Below are 19,736 nucleotides of genomic sequence, written 5' to 3'. Positions count from 1 at the left end.
ATTTTTCAAATGAGATTTATGTTCTCTCAAATTCCTGTTTTTGTTTGACATTTAAAAAGTTTTGCTTGTTTCTTTTGGCACAAATCTAATTCCATATACATTTAAATGCCGGCAATGCCCCAGGCTCAGGCATGAAGATCTGCACTACCTGCTCAACATTCAGCCGTCTCCTCATTGTTTTGACTCACAGCACAAAAAAACGACTACACTACACACTAAACACACTACATCAAACACTGCCATTTTTACCGTTTCATCCTGCACCAGACACAAAGCAAACGTGACCGCAATGTTCGCAAAAAAGCGTGGCGGACATTATTTACCCTAAGTCCGGTTTGCCGGTTTGGACATGCCGGCATTTCCATCGACTCAGGAGGTGGGCTATGGGGTTGGGCTAGCAGCTAGCTACACACGAACATCTACAGATTCCGATTCCAGCTTCTTGTCCTTGCGTAGACCAGAACAGACTCGGTCCGGACTCGTTTAGTCTCATTAATCCACAACAGTCAGTTTAGATGCACAGAACGGACCGAACCCCCGGCAAAATCCTGGTCCAGCTCGCGCCGCTGCAGGTATAACTCCGCTTGTTTCTTAAGGTGTGTCGTGGAGTTGGGCTCTGCGGTGATTGGCTCTGGTGCGCACGTGGCTACGGTGTGCAGTGATTGGCTCTGGTGCTCACATGGCTATGGTGGACAATGCTAGCAGAATTGGTAAAGCATTTATGAAATAATTTATTAACGGTATCATTGCAGTCCAAACAAATCCGACGTCGCACACCCTTAAACCAAGCAGCAGCCATGTTGTAAGTCTCAGGTCAGTCTGATCCTGATCTGCAGAGATATTTGAGGAACACACACACACACACACAGACAGACAGACACACAGACAGACAGACAGAGATTCCTTGCTTTTATAGAGAGATAGTGCAGTGCCCGTAGGAAATACGTATTCCTATAGAAAAGTGGGAGGTTAAGTAGCTTTTTCATGGATGGCCAAATGAGGCTGTGTTTGAAGGTGGGACGTCAGGGATATTTAGGTTTGTTGTGAAATCCGATATTCCAGGGTATAATTGGCCGTTTTTGACTTCTAGTGCAGTGCCCGTAAGAAAAGTGTATTCCTATAAAAAAGTGGGAGGTTAAGGAGCTTTTTCATGGATGGCCAAATGAGGCTGTGTTTGAAGGTGGGACGTCAGGGATATTTAGGTTTGTTGTGAAATCCGATATTCCAGGGTATAATTGGCTGTTTTTGACTATTTAGGGTCCGGGCAGCTAAGCTGCCAGGACACTATTGTATTCCTAGGAATTCTTTCTTTCTTTTTTTCTTTCTTCTGAAGAAGTCATACTTCCCAAGGGCAAAAACTCACCAAACTTTACAGAAATGTCCGGCCCCATGCCAGATTGACTTAATTCCAAGGACATGTCAATATTCCTCCTGGGGGGGGGGGGGGAATATTTTGGAGTCATGGTTGATGAAGTTTGGCAAATATCAGAATTTTATCTCAAAAACTGAACTGAACAACTGGAGTCAATGTAACACTAGCATTTTTAAACATCAGATTTTCTCTTATGAAGCAAAACACTTAGAGTTAAAAACAAATCGCCAACATTTTCATGCTGTCAAGATGCAATTTATGTATTATCAGATTTTTGTTTAGGTAACAGAATTTCTGACATTTTGACCATTTTTGAAATCTTCCTTGACAACAGCTGCTTGGACAGTGAGTCCCTGAGTCGACAAATGCAGCTACACAGCTGGTCTCACTTCCAGCCAATTAGCTCAGCGAGTTAGGAGCTGGTTCTTGGTGTCAAGGGTTGTGTGTTCGAGACCCAGCAAGGGTGATGATGGTGATGATGAGGATGATGACAGATTAAAATGTCAGATGTCCTCAATATGAAACACAAGACAATTGTCCTGATGGTGGCATCACAGCAAGCCTCTAAATTAAAGGAACTTAGGGCAGGATTTGTGAAAAAATAAACATTCATTATAAGTATTTTAATGCTAATGGGTGATGAAGCCTTCAAAACCAAAAAGAATGAGCCCACACACATATCTCCCCATTGCCTTGAACAGGCTGTGTGCTGCATGATGTACTGCTATTCGGGGTCCGAATTTCCCACGCAGCCCTGCGGACGTGACGTTATCTGACGCTGAAAGCGCGTCCTCGACAGCTTGGAGACTGGAAAAAGACAAGCGCAGTCCCGGAAATACTGTTTGTGTTGTTATGGACTCTGCTATTGCCGGAAAACGACCCACCACCACACAAAGTCCACTAAAAAGTAATACGAAGAAGAAAACAAAGGTTTTCATCAGTAGCAAGTCGTGAGTCTGAAAGAAGTTATGACTAAAGCCGGGCTGGCACGCGAATATACATTGGATATGCCTTCGACTCATGGAGGCAGCTTCAGCTTGAACTGGGACTGAAAACGGATGCTGACATGGCTAATTTCCTTGTAACCAGGTAAGAATACATTACAGGTCATTTTTAGAGCTTGATTTGAAAATCTTATGAGATCACGGAGGACTCGGAGTGAGCTAAAGTGCAAAGTAGCGTCAGCTTCTAACGTAGCGTTAGCGGCTAACGTAGCGCTAGCCGCTAACATGTAACTTAGTCCACTGCTTGTAACACTGATAAGTTACAGACTGCGCATTTTCCACGGTCCTTCAGTCTGAAACCGAATAGTTAGAAATATGCCCTTTTAGATATGGGACCGAAAGCCCAACTTGTATCTGGGAGGTGATGTTAGCAGCTGGCTGTAGCAACAGGCTAACGGTTTGTTTGGGTCTGTGTAGTCATATTAGCTGCTAGCTACACACAGCAAGCCGGCTTCCCGGCTGCTTCGTGAGTGTAGGGGATACGGCTATCAAATCAATTTTATTTATATAGCCCAAAATCACAATCACATTGCCTCAGTGGGCTTTACAATCTGTACAGTGAAATATATCATACACACAGCACCGGCTCCTGTCTCGTTCCTGTCCCTGGTAAATACAGTTTTTGGGGTGTACAGTAACGGTATTTACAGGCTATGGCTTGGGGGCTATTGTGTTGACGAGTTGATGATACTGTTTTGATGTAGCTGAATAAAAGGCAGTTTAGAGCTAACCGTGAAGTGCACAATGTAAACGTGCTCAGGTGGTGCTATATAATAATTGATATTGTGCGTGTCCACAGGTCTGATAAAGTTATTATTATTAGTGGGCTGTGCTCGCCAGCCCACTATGGACACCTCTATAGCAGAGCTATAGGTGTCCATAGTGGGCTGTGCGGAGCACAGCCCACTATTGTTATTGCTCGTGTCTCTTCTTATTAGTGGGCTGTGCTCGCCAGCCCACTATGGACACCTCTATAGCAGAGCTATAGGTGTCCATAGTGGGCTGTGCAGAGCACAGCCCACTATTGTTATTCACCGCGCCTCTTCTTCTTATTATTCTTCCTCCCACCATTTTTCGGTTTGTAACTCGCCCCGCACCGTTGAACGAATACAAACAAAAAATATATCAAAACGTGCGGCTCGAGCGGACTCGGTATGCTATTATTTTTCTCACGAAAATACTAATTTTTCGCGACGTATGTCGCGAAAAACTGCGACAAATTTCCCATAAGAAATGAATGGGACGAGGTCAAAAAAGTCGCAAATCTGCGACATTTTTCAAACATCTCCTGCTCGGGCATACGTTCACGTGGAAACACCATTCCAGCTTTAAAATGTAGGCACAAGTCCTGAGTATTCAAGTTGTATTTGAACTTTTTTCCTATGTTGTGTAGTTTTTGAACTGTGATCCTTGAATGAAGGTGAGTGATTTTGGAAAAATTCAGGGTTTTCAATGATTGTGTATGGCGGAATGTTCGTGCAGCAGCGTGGAGAGGGCCAACTGACAGAGTGAGAGAGACTCAAAAATTTGCTCCGAAATTTTCTCTTTCCGTGACGATCCTGACCACAAATTGGGCTCAAAAACAGTGATATTTCCCAGCGTTGTAGCCACACTTGTCTTCTTTCTCCCAATGTGTCTACTTTATCGGTAGGATTTACGGTTTTTAAATTATCGACCGCTAACCGACAAGAGTAGCTCTGAAATGCTCCATTTACTCCAATGTAAATCGGGAGAAGGATTTCCAAAACTGCACGCTTTTTTAACTCGCTGCCATTTCCACATTTCTGAAGCTAGGACCACAAAACTTAATGAGTGTGTTCTTTAAGGCCTTTCTGGCTCGATCGTGAAAAAAAAATTGTTGATATCATGTAAGATTTTGACCAAATAGCACTAGTTTGACGTCCTAGATGTGAGGCAGAAATTGCTCTCAAATCAGCTCCCTCACAGGCCGTTGCTACGGCCCTTGCCAACAGTCACCTAGCAACCAAAAACAGCTGGGCCAAGAGAGAGAGTGACAGACAGACAGACACTAGACACACATCAGACAGACAGACAGACAGACAGACACACAGGAGACACACATCAGACAGACAGAAAGACAGACAGGAGACACACATCAGACAGACAGACGGACAGACAGACAGAGCGACATGTAGACACACGCACAGAGAGCTGCTTAAGCGTGCTCTCACATGCACACAGACGCACACACACAGTATATTTCCCAGCATTTAAACAACATTAAACAATCATTTTTTCACTCATTCAATGTGCGGCTTGATCGGACTCTGTATGCTATAATTCAGTTCTCTAGAATATTAATCTTTCGCGTCGTAAGACGCGAACAGCTGCGAGACACTTCCCATAAGGAATGAATGGGATGAGGTCAAAAAACTCGCAAGTCTGCGATGTTTTTCAAACATCTCCTGCTCTGGCATACATTCAGCTAGAAACACCATTCCAGCTTTAAAATGTAGGCACAGGTCTTGAGTATTTTTGTTGTATTTCAACTTTTTTCCTATGATGTGTAGTTTTTGAACTGTGATCCTTGAACGATGGTGAGTGATTTTGGAGAAATTCTGGGTTTTCAATGATTGTGTATGGGGGAATGTTCGTGCAGCAGAGTGGAGAGGGCCAACTGACTCCCTCACAGTCCGTTGCTACGGCCCCTGCCAACTGTCACCTAGCAACCGAAATCAGCTGGGCAAAGAGAGAGAGTGACAGACAGACATACATCAGACAGACAGACAGACAGACAGACAGACAGGAGACACACATCGGACAGACAGACAGACAGACAGACAGACAGGAGACACACATGAGACAGACAGACAGACAGAGAGACATGTACACACACACACACACACACACACACAGCAATGCTTAAGCATGCACTCACATGCCCACAAACGCACACACAGTATATTTCCCAACATTTAAACTACATTTAATGATTATTTTTTTGCTCATTCAATGTGCGGCTCGATCGGACTCGGGTTGCTATTATTCAGCTTTACGAAATGTTAATTTTTCACGACATAAGTCGCGAAAACTGCGATAAAGTTTCCCATAAGGAATGAATGGGGGGAGGCCAAAAAAGTCGCAAATCTGCAACGTTTTTCAAACATCTCCTGCTCTGGCATACGTTCACGTACAAACACCATTTCAGCTTTAAAATGTAGGCACAAGTACTGAGTATTTAAATTGTATTTGAACTTTTTTCCTATGATGTGTAGTTTTTGAACTGTGATCCTTGAATGACGGTGAGTGATTTTGGAAAAATTCTGGGTTTTCAATGATTGTGTATGGCGGAATGTTCGTGCAGCAGAGTGGAGAGGGCCAACTGACAGAGTGAGAGAACTTCAAAAATTTGCTCAGACATTTTCTCTTTCCGTGATGATCCTGGCCACAAATTAGGCTCAAAAACAGTGATATTTTCCAGAGTTTTAGCCACACGTGTCTTCTTTCTCCCAATGTGTCTACTTTATCGGTAGGATTTATGGTTTTGGATTGATCTGCCTCTAACCGACAAGAGTAGCTCTCAACTGCTCCATTCACTCCAATGTAAATCGGGAAGAGGATTTGCAAAACTGCGGCCTTTTTTAACTCTCTCCTATTACCACATTTCTGAAACTAGGACCACAAAACTTAATGTGTGTGTTCCTTAAGGCCTTTCCCGCTTGATGGTGAGGAAACTTTGCTGATGCCATGTTTGCTTTTTCTTCACGGGGCAAAGCGCACAGCCCACTCTCGCGATTTCCCGGCGGGGAATTGTCTAGTTATCATTCATCCTCCTTCCCATTTTGGCAGTTTTCACGCCCCGCACCGTTGAGCGCATACAAACAAAAAATATATCAAAACGTGCGGCTCGGGCGGACTCGTCCTGCTATTATTTTTCTCAGGAAAATATGAATTTTTCGCGACGCGAGTCGCGATAAACTGCGACAAATTTCCCATAAGGAATGAATGGGACAAGGTCAAAAAAGTCGCAAATCTGCAACGTCTTTCAAACATCTCCAGCTCTGGCATACATTGAGCTAGAAACACCATTACAGCTTTAAAATGTAGGCACAAGTCCTGAGTATTTTTGTTGTATTTGAACTTTTTTCCTATGATGTGTAGTTTTTGAACTGTGACCCTTGAATGGCGGTGAGTGATTTTGGAAAAATTCAGGGTTTTCAATGATTGTGTATGGCGGAATGTTCGTGCAGCAGAGTGGAGAGGGCCAACTGACAGAGTGAGAGATTAAAAAATTCTCTCCGAAATTTTCTCTTTCCGTGACGATCCTGGCCACAAATGAAGCTAAAAAACTGTGATATTTTCCAGAGTTGTAGCCACACTCGTCTTCTTTCTCCCAATGTGTCTACTTTATTGGTAGGATTTACTGTTTTTGAATTATCGACCACTAACCGACAAGAGTAGCTGTCAAATGCTCCATTTACTCCAATGTAAATCGGGAGAAGGATTTCCAAAACTGCAACCCTTTTTAACTCGCTGCCATTTCCACATTTCTGAAGCTAGGACCACAAAACTTAATGAGTGTGTTCTTTAAGGCCTTTCTGGCTCGATCGTGAAAAAAAATTGTCGATATCATGTATGATTTTGACCAAATAGCACTAGTTTGACGTCCTAGATGTGAGGCAGAAATTGCTCTCAAATCAGCTCCCTCACAGTCCGTTGCTACGGCCCTTGCCAACGGTCACCTAGCAACCAAAAACAGCTGGGCCAAGAGAGAGAGTGACAGACAGACAGACACGAGACACACATCAGACAGACAGACAGACACACAGGAGACACACATCAGACAGACAGACAGACAGATAGGAGACACACATCAGACAGACAGACAGAGCGACATGTAGACACACACACACAGAGCTGCTTAAGCGTGCACTCACATGCACACAGACGCACACACATAGTATATTTCCCAACATTTAAACTACATTAAACGATCATTTTTTCACTCATTCAATGTGCGGCTTGATCGGAGTCTGTATGCTATTATTCAGCTTTCTAGAATATTAATGTTTCGCGTCGTAAGACGCGAACAGCTGCGAGACACTTCCCATAAGGAATGAATGGGATGAGGTCAAAAAACTGGCAAATCTGCGATGTTTTTCAAACATCTCCTGCTCTGGCATACATTCAGCTAGAAACACCATTCCACCTTTAAAATGTAGGCACAGGTCTTGAGTATTTTGTTGTATTTGAATTTTTTTCCTATGATGTGTAGTTTTTGAACTGTGATCCTTGAACGATGGTGAGTGATTTTGGAGAAATTCAGGGTTTTCAATGATTGTGTATGGGGGAATGTTCGTGCAGCAGAGTGGAGAGGGCCAACTGACTCCCTCACAGTCCGTTGCTACGGCCCCTGCCAACTGCCACCTAGCAACCGAAATCAGCTGGGCAAAGAGAGAGAGTGACAGACAGACAGACAGGAGACATACATCAGACAGACAGACAGACAGACAGGAGACACACATCGGACAGACAGACAGACAGGAGACACACATGAGACAGACAGACAGACAGAGAGACATGTACACACACACACACACAGCCATGCTAAAGCGTGCACTCACATGCACACAAACGCACACACACACTATATTTCCCAACATTTAAACTACATTTGATGATAATTTTTTCGCTCATTCAATGTGCGGCTCGGGCGGACTCGGATTGCTATTATTCAGCTTTACGAAACATAAATTTTTCGCGACGTATGTCGCGAAAAACTGCGATAAATTTCCCATAAGGAATGAATGGGGCGAGGTCAAAAAAGTCGCAAATCTGCGACGTTTTTCAAACATCTCCTGCTCTGGCATACGTTCACGTAGAAACACCATTTCAGCTTTAAAATGTAGGCACAAGTCCTGAGTATTTAAGTTGTATTTGAGCTTTTTTGCTATGATGTGCAGTTTTTGAACTGTGATCCTTGAATGACAGTGAGTGATTTTGGAAAAATTCAGGGTTTTCAATGATTGTGTATGGCGGGATGTTCGTGCAGCAGAGTGGAGAGGGCCAACTGACAGAGTGAGAGAGACTCAAAAATTTGCTCAGAAATGTTCTCTTTCCGTGAAGATCCTGGCCACATATTAGACTCAAAAACAGTGATATTTTCCAGAGTTGTAGTCACACTTGTCTTCTTTCTCCCAGTGTGTCTACTTCATCGGTAGGATTTACTGTTTTTGAATTATCGACCGCTAACCCACAAGAGTAGCTCTCAAATGCTCCATTTACTCCAATATAAATCGGGAGGAGGAATCTCAAAACTGCACCCTTTTTTAATTCGCTGCCATTTCCACATTTCTGAAACTAGGACCAAAAAACTTGATGTGTGTGTTCCTTAAGGCCTTTCCCGCTTGATGGTGAGGAAACTTTGCTGATGCCATGTTTGCTTTTTCGTCACGGGGCAAAGCGCACAGCCCACTCTCGCGATTTCCCGGCGGGGAATTGTCTAGTTGTTATTATTATTACGACCTTGCTTGTGAAGCACGTCTGTGTGGTTGAGTCCTTTGGGGTGGGTGGGCTAAAAGAGTGGTCTCAACTCATCAATAGAGCATTTAGCCTTTATTTTTCTCTTGTTGTACCTTACACACAAGATTGCTCCAGACATTATACATTACGTTGTAAGTAAAGCAGGAGAAATTGTTTGTAAAAGTGAAACACACAATAGTACTGACTGAGGCAAGTATTTTGATATTATTATTGTTACAGGCAAACATTGCATGGCCATAGTTGTTCTGACCAAAGAGAAAAGACACCAAGGTAGCAAAGTCACAGCCAGCTTGCTGACTGAGACTCTAACTTTTTAAAATATTGCTGTTTTCCAGCTATCAGAAGAAGCAGACTCCTGAAGCTGCTACTCGGGGAAGTAAGGAGATTAGAGCATCAACACCCAGCAAGCGAATAGCTGCTAAACTCTCTCATCGATTATCACCAATTGAACCAGTGTCTGAGGGGTTAGTATGTTTTCACTTTCTAAGTTTTGGTCATTAGGAATTTCAATCTTTTCAGAATAAAGACAAAACATTGTAAAATGTTATAATATAACATGATAATTACCAGATTTGATTATGGAGCATTGGTATGTGTTCTAACGCTACTGTTCTCTTCTCTCCATAGAGGCCTCAGCTACATGATCCAGAGACGTGAGCAAGAAAAGAGAGAAGACAAGACCGTCTTGTTTTCCACACATTTATTTTATTATAAACATGTAAAAAAATACAAAATAAAACTTTGTACATACTGCAAATTTGAAAAATACTGTAAACTTTGAAAATAAATATAAAAATATATAATGTACATAAATAGTTTTTATTTTTGGATGAAAGTGGAATCTTTGGCTAAGAAATGTTTTTTTTTAGGTATTGTGGTCACAGGGACACAAAACAGGAGAAAATATCAGTCAGGCACCCTAAATGGAGCTTCTTTGTAACCTGTGTAGTTTGCAAAGGGGTCAGGGAAGTTTAACCAGATACGAAGAACACAGCAGCTCGGTATCGGCCTTCAGTTCCCTCTTCTCTGATGCCCATCCTGCCAGATCGTAAATCGCCGGTAGGACGCAAACCGAAACTCTCGGTTATCGCTGCCCACATCTTGGCTGTCCTCCAGAGCAAAGATGTTGTTCCACATCATCCTAACCAGACGCAGTGTACCCTCATCCAGGCAGTACATCTCCATGTGTGCCACTCCTTCCAGAGTCAATTCCAAATCCTGAAACAAAAAACATTGAGAACAATACTAATAAGAATAACTTTAGTAATCCTCAAAGTGATGTTTTGATTTTATTTGATGTTATTTTTATTCTGATTCAACTTAGTATAATACCAGTTATGACATAATGACATTTGTGTTTCCTTGTATTTACTTTGTTATGGCGCAGTGCTATTCATACCATTTATATTGTCTTATAATGGAAATGATTTCACAAATTATCTCACTGGCACTGGCACATAACGTGGCTTGAGATATTGAATCATACTATTGCTGTTGCATGATAATGACTGCACACTAATCTCAGCTTGTTAGCAAGCTTTATCCAATGTTATAAATATTAGCTATGTTGGTAATTACCACAGTCAGAAATTAGCTGCAGCCACAAGTCAAATGCTCGTCAAACACCATAACATTGTTAGAAGTCACATTAGCTTCAATCACAAAGCAATGGTTATCGCTAGCTTGTTATTCACCGTGGCTGGTGAAATTTGAACTTTAGTAACCATTTGGCCAGTGTAAGGTAAGCGTACTTTACATTACAACTGTCGTTTTGCTGAATTGATGCGCTAATGTTGTCAAAGACACATACTGAAGCTGCACTAAGATAAACACTTAGTTTACTTACTTCGTCTCTTGACATCATGCTGTTCGCTGATGTAGGCTACCAAGGTAGTTCCGCGGAGGTATGCGAGGAAGTCTTGCAGTAAACGGTCGCGTGAACAGCGAGCAAACAAATAACCGTGTCACAGCATCAGCTGCACTGCTGTGAAGAGTTAATGCGCGCTCCCGCGCCGGCTTGGCTGATGGCTGCAGTTACCCAAACGGCCGTCGTGTCGCTATTGAGTCTTATTTCGTGATCCTGCCCTAAGTTCCTTTAAATAAAAACAAATAGCTTGGACTGGACCATGGGAGAAAGCTAACCGAATTTTGCATAAAGGTCCAGTCTCATGCCAGATTACTTCAGCTGTAAACCCAAGCCAATAGTCCTGATGGTTGCGCTACAGCAAGCGTCTAAAGTTAAAACTTTGAAAATTCATAACAAATCAACCTGCTTGAACTTCACACTTTCATCAAACTGTAGCCCCAGTACTAAACAAACTTTTGGACATTTAAACCTATTAAAATTTATGAAGTCCATCACTCTGTTTTTTTTTAAACTGTAAAACGTATGAAGACCTCCCACAATTTTTGCCTACAGTGCATGAAAATGTTTGACTGTGAACACTACTGTAAACATATAGCCTACCTGCAAATAAATAGATAGATAAATAAATCTTCAATGTTCATGAAAAAATTTAACATTTTTTAGAGTCATGGTAGATGATGTTTGACAAATATCAGAATTTTACCTAAAAAACAGAATTTTTGAGAACATTTTGAATTCTTCTCTCATGTGAATAATTGCAGTCAATGCAAGCAGCATTTTTAAACATTAGTTATTCACTTATGGAGCAAATTAATAATTTTTAAAAACAAATTACCAACATCTCCATGCTGCAATATGTGTATTTTCAGATTTTTGTCTTGATAACTGAATTTTTTACAGTGGTTTCAAATCTGCCTGCACAACAGTGAATGGCTTAATCAATTTGTCAAGCCACTGTTATAATGTCACTTGCCAATTAGCTCAGAGCGATAAATGTCAGTCTTTGGTTCCAGAAGTTGTGAGTTCAAGCCTCAAGTCGCCCAAAGTGAACATTGTTGTCAACTGTCTTGTCTTCCTATTCTCCTGTTTGTTGCTCAGAATTGCCTAATTTTGCCAAAAAATAGCCCCGACCAGACCCATCGCTGCGCAGCAGCTATAATTTTGATTTTGCCATTATATTTCATCTTAAAAGCTATTTACTTGGTGTCATTATTTTCAGCACAACCTCACATGTGTGACTGTACAGTTATTTTTTTTATTTTGACATACTGTATTAACACAATGGACCTAAAATCGCAAAAAAAAAAACATGAAATCCGAGTAGAAAAAGTTAGATTTTTTTACTGTGAAAACCACAAATATGTTTAACAAACCTTTTTTTTTTTTTTTTTACTTATTTGTGTATACATTTAAAAAATTTACAAAGTTATATGTAACTATTTACATTTAAATGCAGGCAATGCTTAGGTCTGCCTGTGCTCCTTCCAGCTGAATAAATAGCTGGACTGCCTGCTCCACATTCAGCTTCTCCTCATTATTCTGACTCCATCCATCCATTTTCATCCGCTTATCCGGGGCCGGGTCGCGGGGGCAGCTGCCTGAGCAGGGACACCCAGACTTCCCTCTCCCCGGATACTGCCTCCAGCTCTTCCGGGAGGACCCCAAGGCGTTCCCAGGCCAGCTGGGCGACATAGTCACACCAGCGTGTCCTGGGTCTTCCTCGGGGTCTCCTCCCGGAGGGACATGCCAGGAACACCTCCCGAGGGAGGCGTCCCGGGGGCATCCGAAACAGATGCCCGAGCCACCTCAGCTGGCTCCTCTCGATGTGGAGGAGCAGCGGCTCTACTCTGAGCTCCTCCCGGGTGACAGAGCTCTTCACCCTATCTCTAAGGGAGCGCCCTGCCACCCTGCGGAGGAAACTCATTTCGGCCGCTTGTATCCGGGATCTTATTCTTTCGGTCATGACCCAAAGTTCATGGCCATATTCTGACTCATTAAACAAAAAAACAACTCCACTACTCACTAAACACACAACACCAAACACTACATAACACACTAACTACACACTCCAAACACGCTAAATGTCACAAATCTCTCAACTCTCACACACACCGACCGTCGTTGCATGTCAATCATCCGCCTAGGTCCCTCCCACAACTTCCTGTTCCTCAACAACCAAACTTGCTGCTTGGACACTTTTGTGACAAAACCCCGTTTTTACCGTTTCTTCCTGCACCAGACACTAGGGCTGCAGCTATCGATTCTTTTTGTAATCGATTAATCTAGCACTTTATCGATCGATTAAAAGAGTAATCGGATAATTTTTTTACAGCGTTTTTAAACAACCAAAACAAATAATGCATAACGAAAATGATGTGGCTGTAAAATGATCAAGAATTTCTCAAAAAAACAGAGGTATTCATTCCAACTCCAACATTTGGCTCCAAAACTAAGCCCATTTATTAAGTGCCAGTGCCAATAATTAAACAACAATACAGTTAAATCAACTTACTGTAAAACATGTATAACATGTAAAACTGTGAATACAAACTTAAATAGTAAAGGCCATTTGGCCTTGGTTTTGTTTTCTTAATACAACATTACAAAAAAAGGATTGCACCTTCTGCAAATTACCCACCTGAGAACAAAGAATGAATATAAAATATCAAGCCAAACAGTCACACAATGTGTACAATTTATAACAAATAAATGTAAATAAAACAATTATAAACAAATAAAATAAATGAATTATAAATAAGACTTTTTCAGTCTTCAGTCCCCAAATCCATGATAACCACACTAATCCGCCAATCACAAGGAGGCAAATACACTGTGTGGTAAGACTAGAGTCCTCCTGGAACTGAAACTTATCCTGAACTGTCAGGAATCATTTCAGAGTGACACAGACACATTGGATTAGCCGGTGTAATGCACTCAAACAGAGTTTATAATCACAAAACAGCCAATGTAGCACGTAATTCATGATCATGTCTGTATAAAGTGATGTTTATTTTTGCTCTTCTTCGGCGGCTGTTTCAGTGAGTTTTGGGCGCAGAGTGATGAGACGTATACCGTTGAAATTTGTAGAGTCCCAGCTTTCTAATGACATGCTGTATGTAGCGTTAGCATAAAGTAGCGTAATCGCTAACGCCGATTTTTCTGACATGCGCCAATAGCGTGTTTTTTCTACGTGCTCCTTTAGTTGCTTGGTGTCTGAATTGAGTTCCGATTAGGTGAAAATGATTATCATGAGCGTTTAGCCAAGCTTCTTCCCATTAAGTTGGTGTGCTGCATTAATATGTTGCTACATGGTTAGCATGCTCTTATAGGGTGTATAATGCAACATGCGCAGCTCGAGTTGAAGAGGTTAAAAACATCAAAGCTAAACATCATATCTAGTCAAACCGCATCACATCACTACAAATACAGAGCTAAATTGTGCCAGCCAGCTAAATTCAACATGTATGACGCGCTGGTGTGCTTCCTGAACAACTGTCCGTGTGGCACAATCAGATCCCTGCGCGTATAGTGCGCGTCATAGGAATTTAACGAGGCTTCGAGACAGACTTTTTGCCTCGAGGAATTTTTATAATCGAGTTAATCGAGTAACTCGATGAATCGTTTCAGCCCTACCAGACACAAAGCAAACGTGACGGCGATGTTCGCGAAAAAGCGTGGCGGACATTATTTACCCTAGGTCCGGTTTTGGACGTGCCGATGCTTCCGGTCCGTCGCCTCAGGAGGTGGGCCGTGTAGCTAGCGGCTAGCTTCTTGTCCTCGCGTATCCGGATCTCCTCAGACCGGAACAGACTCGGTCCGGACTCGTTTAATCTCATTAATCCACAACAGTCAGTTTAGATGCACAGAACAGAACAGAACGGACCAAACCGCCGGCAAAATCCCGGTCCAGCTCGCGCTGCTGCAGGTATAAATCCGCTTGTTTCTTAAGGTGGGGGGTCGCGGTGGGCTCTGCAGTGATTGGCTCTGGTGCGCGCGTGGCCACGGTGTGCAGTGATTGGCTCTGGTGACCTAAAGATCTTTGTGACCTAAAGATTTTTTTACTGTGAAAACCACAAATATGTTTAACAACCCATTTTTTATTACTTATAATGCAAATATAAATTGTTGTTAGCTAAATATATGCATACATTTTAAAAATGTACAAAGTTATATGTAACTATTTACATTTAAATGCAGGCAATGTTCAGGTCTGCCTGAGCTCCTTCCAGCTGAATGAAGAGCTGCAATGCCTGCTCCACATTCAGCCGTCTCCTCATTGTTTTGACTCATTAAACAAAAAACCGACTCCACTACACACTAAACACACTACACCAAAAACTACATAACACACTAACTATACACTCCAAACACGCTAAATGTCACAAATCTCTCAACTCTCAATATCGCTGTCTCTATTGCTGTCTCTACACCGACCGTCGTTGCCTGTCATTCATCCGCCTCCGTCCTTCCCACAACTTCCCGTTCCTCAACAACCAAACTTGCTGCTTGGACACTTTCGTGACAAAAGCCTGTTTTTACCGTTTCTTCCTGCACCAGACACAAAGCAAACGTGACGGCAATGTTCACGAAAAAGCGCGGTGGACATTATTTACCCTAAGTCCGGTTTTGGACGTGCCGGTGCGTCCGGTAAGTCGACTTGGGAGGTGGGCTGTGTGGGTGGGCTAGCAACTAGCTACACACGAACATCCACAGATTCCGATTCCACTTTGTTGTTCGCGCGTCTCCGGATCTCCTCAGACCCGAACAGACTCGGTCCGGACCCGTTTAGTCTCATTAATCCACAGCAGTCAGTTTAGATGCATAGAACAGAACGGGACCGAACTGCCGGCAAAATCCAGGTCCAGCTCGCACCGCTGCAGGTATAAATCTGCTTGTTTCTTAAGGTAGGGGGTGGCAGTGGGCTCTGCAGTGATTGGCTCTGGTGCGCACATGGCCACGGTGTGCAGTGATTGGCTCTGGTGCGCACGTGACTGTGGTGGCTACGGTTAGCAATGCTAGAGGAATTCATGAAGCATTTCTGAAATAATTTTTGCACGGTATCATTGCAGTCCAAACAAATGCGACGTTGCACACCCTTGAACCACTCAGCAGCCATGTTGAAACTCTCAGGTCAGTCTGATCCTGATGCGCAGAGATATTTGGGGCAAACACACACACACACACACACACACACACACACACACACACAGACAGACAGAGATTCCTTGCTTTTATAGAGAGATGTGGGTTCATCTTTACTTAAATACACGACAGCTAATAATGGATGGCTTTTTATTTCTTTTCTTTTTCTTATCTGAATTTAGCTTGAACATCAAAAACTAGTGTAAAATCTAAAAAAAGACCAACCTCACATAAAGCGATCTCTTTTGATTGGTCCGCAGAGATCCTGACCCAGAGCTCATGCTGTGGTTCATCATCTGTTCCCGCAGGTCATGGATTTTGGCCTCAAAACGCCCGTACTCTGCAAGACAAGAATAAAATGAATCAAGAGTGACAGCCAGGTCTGAATCCAGACTCCAGTGCTCCATGGGAAAGAGGAGATCAACCTGATGACACAACTAAACACACTGTCCACACAAGTGTCCCCTTAAGTAAAACATCATGATTTAATTTCTTGATTATTCTCAGTTCAGTACAATACAAAAAGGTGATGAAGTGTGTTTATGGAAGATTTGTACTCAAAATGAATGTGGCATTGTAGATTATTTTCATTGTGAACTCTAAACAGTCCACTGGATGCACACGTGCGCACCAGAGCCAATCACTGCAGAGCCCGCCCCTACGCCCCACCTCCTGAGTAGACGCACACGCCGGTGCGTCCAAATCACGTGACCATTTTAAGATGATGTAGCAGCAAGCCGCAGCCTCCTTAAGTTTCGGTTCCGACGTATGTGTTGGTGCGGCCTTCAAACTATATACCAATTTTTAAATCGTGTTGATAGGCCAAGCAAAACTGGACTTATGGTAAATTATGTCCGCCATGCTTTTTCGCGAACATTGCCGTCACGTTTGCTGCGCGTTTGGTGCAGGAAGACACGGTCAAAACGGGCTTTTCTCACTAAAGTGTCTGCAAGCAAAAAAAAAACCTGTGCTACTCCCTTTCCTATTGGTGGAAAAGGGCACCACACCAACCAATCACAAAATTATATGGCAAACCACGTGATTTGGTTGCTGAGGAACAGGGGGAAGTTGTGGGAGGGACGGCGGCGGAAGAGTGACAGCAGCAGTGCTGCTGACAGAAGCCGTTTTTAGACAGGGCACCAAGCCGCCAATTTGCCCGTCCTTTTGACGGCTCGGTCCGCGGTTTTAGACAGAGACCGGCAAATTGGGGGTCTGCTTTGGTCCGCCGATTTTCCGCCTCGGAGGGTACACTTATTTCCGCCTCGCCTGCTATCTAAATCCGAGGCGGCAATATGCCACCCCCTGCGTGTGATGGGCGGAGGTGTCGACAGGCGATTTCAAGATCACACAGCGCTGCGCAGTGCTGCCTAAATCGTGATGCATGCTGGTTAAAATGTGTCCACGATGACCTGGATGGGAGTGGTTTCTGCTCCGCATCGCGGGAGCAAGGCGGCTGCAGAGCAGTTACGCAGTTGCTCTCCAGGTACTGTGCGATAGTGATGGGATACTCGACTCCTTTTACTGACTCGAGTTTGTATGAGTCACTCACTAAAGTGAATCGGGTTTTCGAGTCACTTGAGTCACTTGAGTCAGTCACCCTGAGTGTGCAGCACACTCTATAATTTTCTAAATGTCAATTAGTAACTTGATGGGGCGGAACTGCATGAGAGGGACAGCAACACGGTTGTAGTTTATTTTCAGTTTTATTTACATTCACTAGTGCAGTGCCCGTAGGAAGCCTGTATTCCTATAGAAAAGTGGGAGGTTAAGTAGCTTTTTCATGGATTGCCAAATGAGGCTGTGTTTGAAGGTGGGACGTCAGGGATATAATTGGCTGTTTTTGACGACTTTTGATTATACCATTGTGTTTCATCTTAAAAACTATTTACCTTGCCTTGTTTGACTACTTTTGATTATACCACTATATTTCACCTTAAAAACTATTTACCTTGCCTTGCTTGGGGTCATTATTTTCAGCACAACCTCACATGTGTGACTGTACAGTTATTTTTTCATTTTAACATACTATATTAACACTATGGACCTAAAATCACAAAATGACATAAAATCACAGTAGGATTTTTTACTGTGAAAACCACAAATATGTTTAATGAACCAATTGCATTATTTATAATGCAAATATAAATAGTTGTTTGCTAAATTGGTGCTTTTTGAAATTAGTTATAAATAAGTTATGTGTAACTATTTACATTTAAATGCAGGCAATGCCTCAGGCTCAGGGCTCAGCTCATTCCTGCCTGTTCCACATTCAGCAGGCTCCTCCTTGTTTTGACTCACAACACAAAAGAACAACTCCACTACTCACTAAACACACTACACCAAACACTATATAACACACTAACTATACACTCCAAACACGCTATATGTCACAAATCTCTCAACTCTCAAAACTCGCTATCTCTGTCGCTGTCTCCAACACGTCACTGCTGCTGTCACTCATCCGACTCCGTCCCTCCCACATCTTCCTGTTCCTCAACAACCAAACTTGCTGCTTGGACACTTTCGTGACAAAAGCTTGTTTTTACCGTTTCTTCCTGCACCAGACACAAAGCAAACGTGACGGCAATGTTAGCGAAAAAGCGTGTTGGACATTATTTACCCTATGTCCGGTTTTGGAAGTGCCGGTGCGATCGGTCCCTCGACTCGGTAGGTAACGTTAGGCCGTGTGGGTTGGCTAGCGGCTAGCAGCTAGCTACACACGAACATACACAGATTCCGATTCCACTTTGTTATCCGCGCGTCTCCGGATCTCCTCAGACCCGAACAGACTCGGTCCGGACTCGTTTAATCTCATTAATCCACAACAGTCAGTTTAGATGCACAGAACAGAACAGAACGGGACCGAACCGCCGGCAAAATCCCGGTCCAGCTCGCGCCGCTGCAGGTATAAATCCGCTTGTTTCTTAAGGTATGTCATGGACTTGAGCTCTGCAGTGATTGACTCTGGTGTGCACGTGGCCACGGTGTACAGTGATTGGCTCTGGTGCGCACGTGATTGTGGTGGCTCCGGTGGACAATGCTGGTGGATAGACGGATGGCGGCGGCGGCGTCTTTCCTCCGAAATCACCGCAAGAAAGAGCGACATTTTGCCCCTAGTTTGTGTAATTATCATGTACACCATATACGAAGTGTACAAAGATGTAGCTCCGTCTCACTCTTCGTACGCCATCTTTCTTGAATGCTGAGGCAGCTGGTGACGTAAAGAGGTCAGCCGGAGGTGGCCCTGTTACCACTAATTGAAATGGGTACAGCGCCACCTAGCGTACTGGGGTATGACATGCTCCAGCCAATAATCCGATTTTCTCACCGGCATGTATACTCGGATAATTGCAGTTGTCTGATTGAGTAGCATAGTCAAACTATGGCTGTAATCTGACTAAGCTGTGCATGTAAACGCACTGACTGACAGTCAGACATGCTGAGTCCTGAACGGCGCGGAGCAGCGAGTTTCTCGGGTAAGGGAGGGGCTCTACGAGCTGGAGGGAGAGCGAGTGAGCTATGAGCGGCATGTGAACTGCGAGTCTGAGATGCTGAGTTCTGAAAGGCGCGGAGCAGCGAGTTGGTGAGTTTTTTGGGTAAGGGAGGGGCTCTGCGAGCTGGAAGGAGAGTGAGTGAGCTGTGAGCTACTCGGTCAGTCAATTGTTCTTTATTTGTATCAGCCTGTGATACAGCTCAGCTCGGGGCAGAAAGGAGAGGAGACAGTGGAGTTGAGTTGAAATAATGACCAGAGCTGTTGCTTCAGCCACGGAGCTAGTACAGCAATCAGCTTGATACATCTACGCCAAGTGCAGTTAGAATAACAGTTGTGTGGCATGTCTCCTCTTTG

The 19,736-nt window shown here is 43.4% G+C and overlaps 1 protein-coding gene and 1 long non-coding RNA gene across 17 annotated transcripts in view; one reads left to right on the top strand and one right to left on the bottom strand.

Annotated features, from left to right (window-relative positions):
* Positions 1-19,736, bottom strand: part of dlg2 (discs, large homolog 2 (Drosophila)) — a 216,801-nt gene that overhangs the window by 26,930 nt on the left and 170,135 nt on the right. For all 16 annotated transcript variants that reach the window (XM_030438654.1, XM_030438657.1, XM_030438655.1 and 13 more), the window contains one exon: positions 16,115-16,229. In XM_030438654.1, the coding sequence (XP_030294514.1) occupies positions 16,115-16,229 (115 nt within the window). The remainder of the gene's footprint in view (positions 1-16,114; positions 16,230-19,736) is intronic.
* Positions 2,332-9,559, top strand: LOC115594538 (uncharacterized). The gene is made up of 3 exons (XR_003986511.1): positions 2,332-2,461; positions 9,216-9,344; positions 9,510-9,559. It is a non-coding gene; the product is annotated as an uncharacterized LOC115594538 (long non-coding RNA).

Source organism: Sparus aurata, chromosome 13 (genome assembly GCF_900880675.1).
Source record: "Sparus aurata chromosome 13, fSpaAur1.1, whole genome shotgun sequence".
Taxonomy (NCBI): domain Eukaryota; kingdom Metazoa; phylum Chordata; class Actinopteri; order Spariformes; family Sparidae; genus Sparus; species Sparus aurata.
This window is presented reverse-complemented; position numbering and strand designations above follow the sequence as displayed.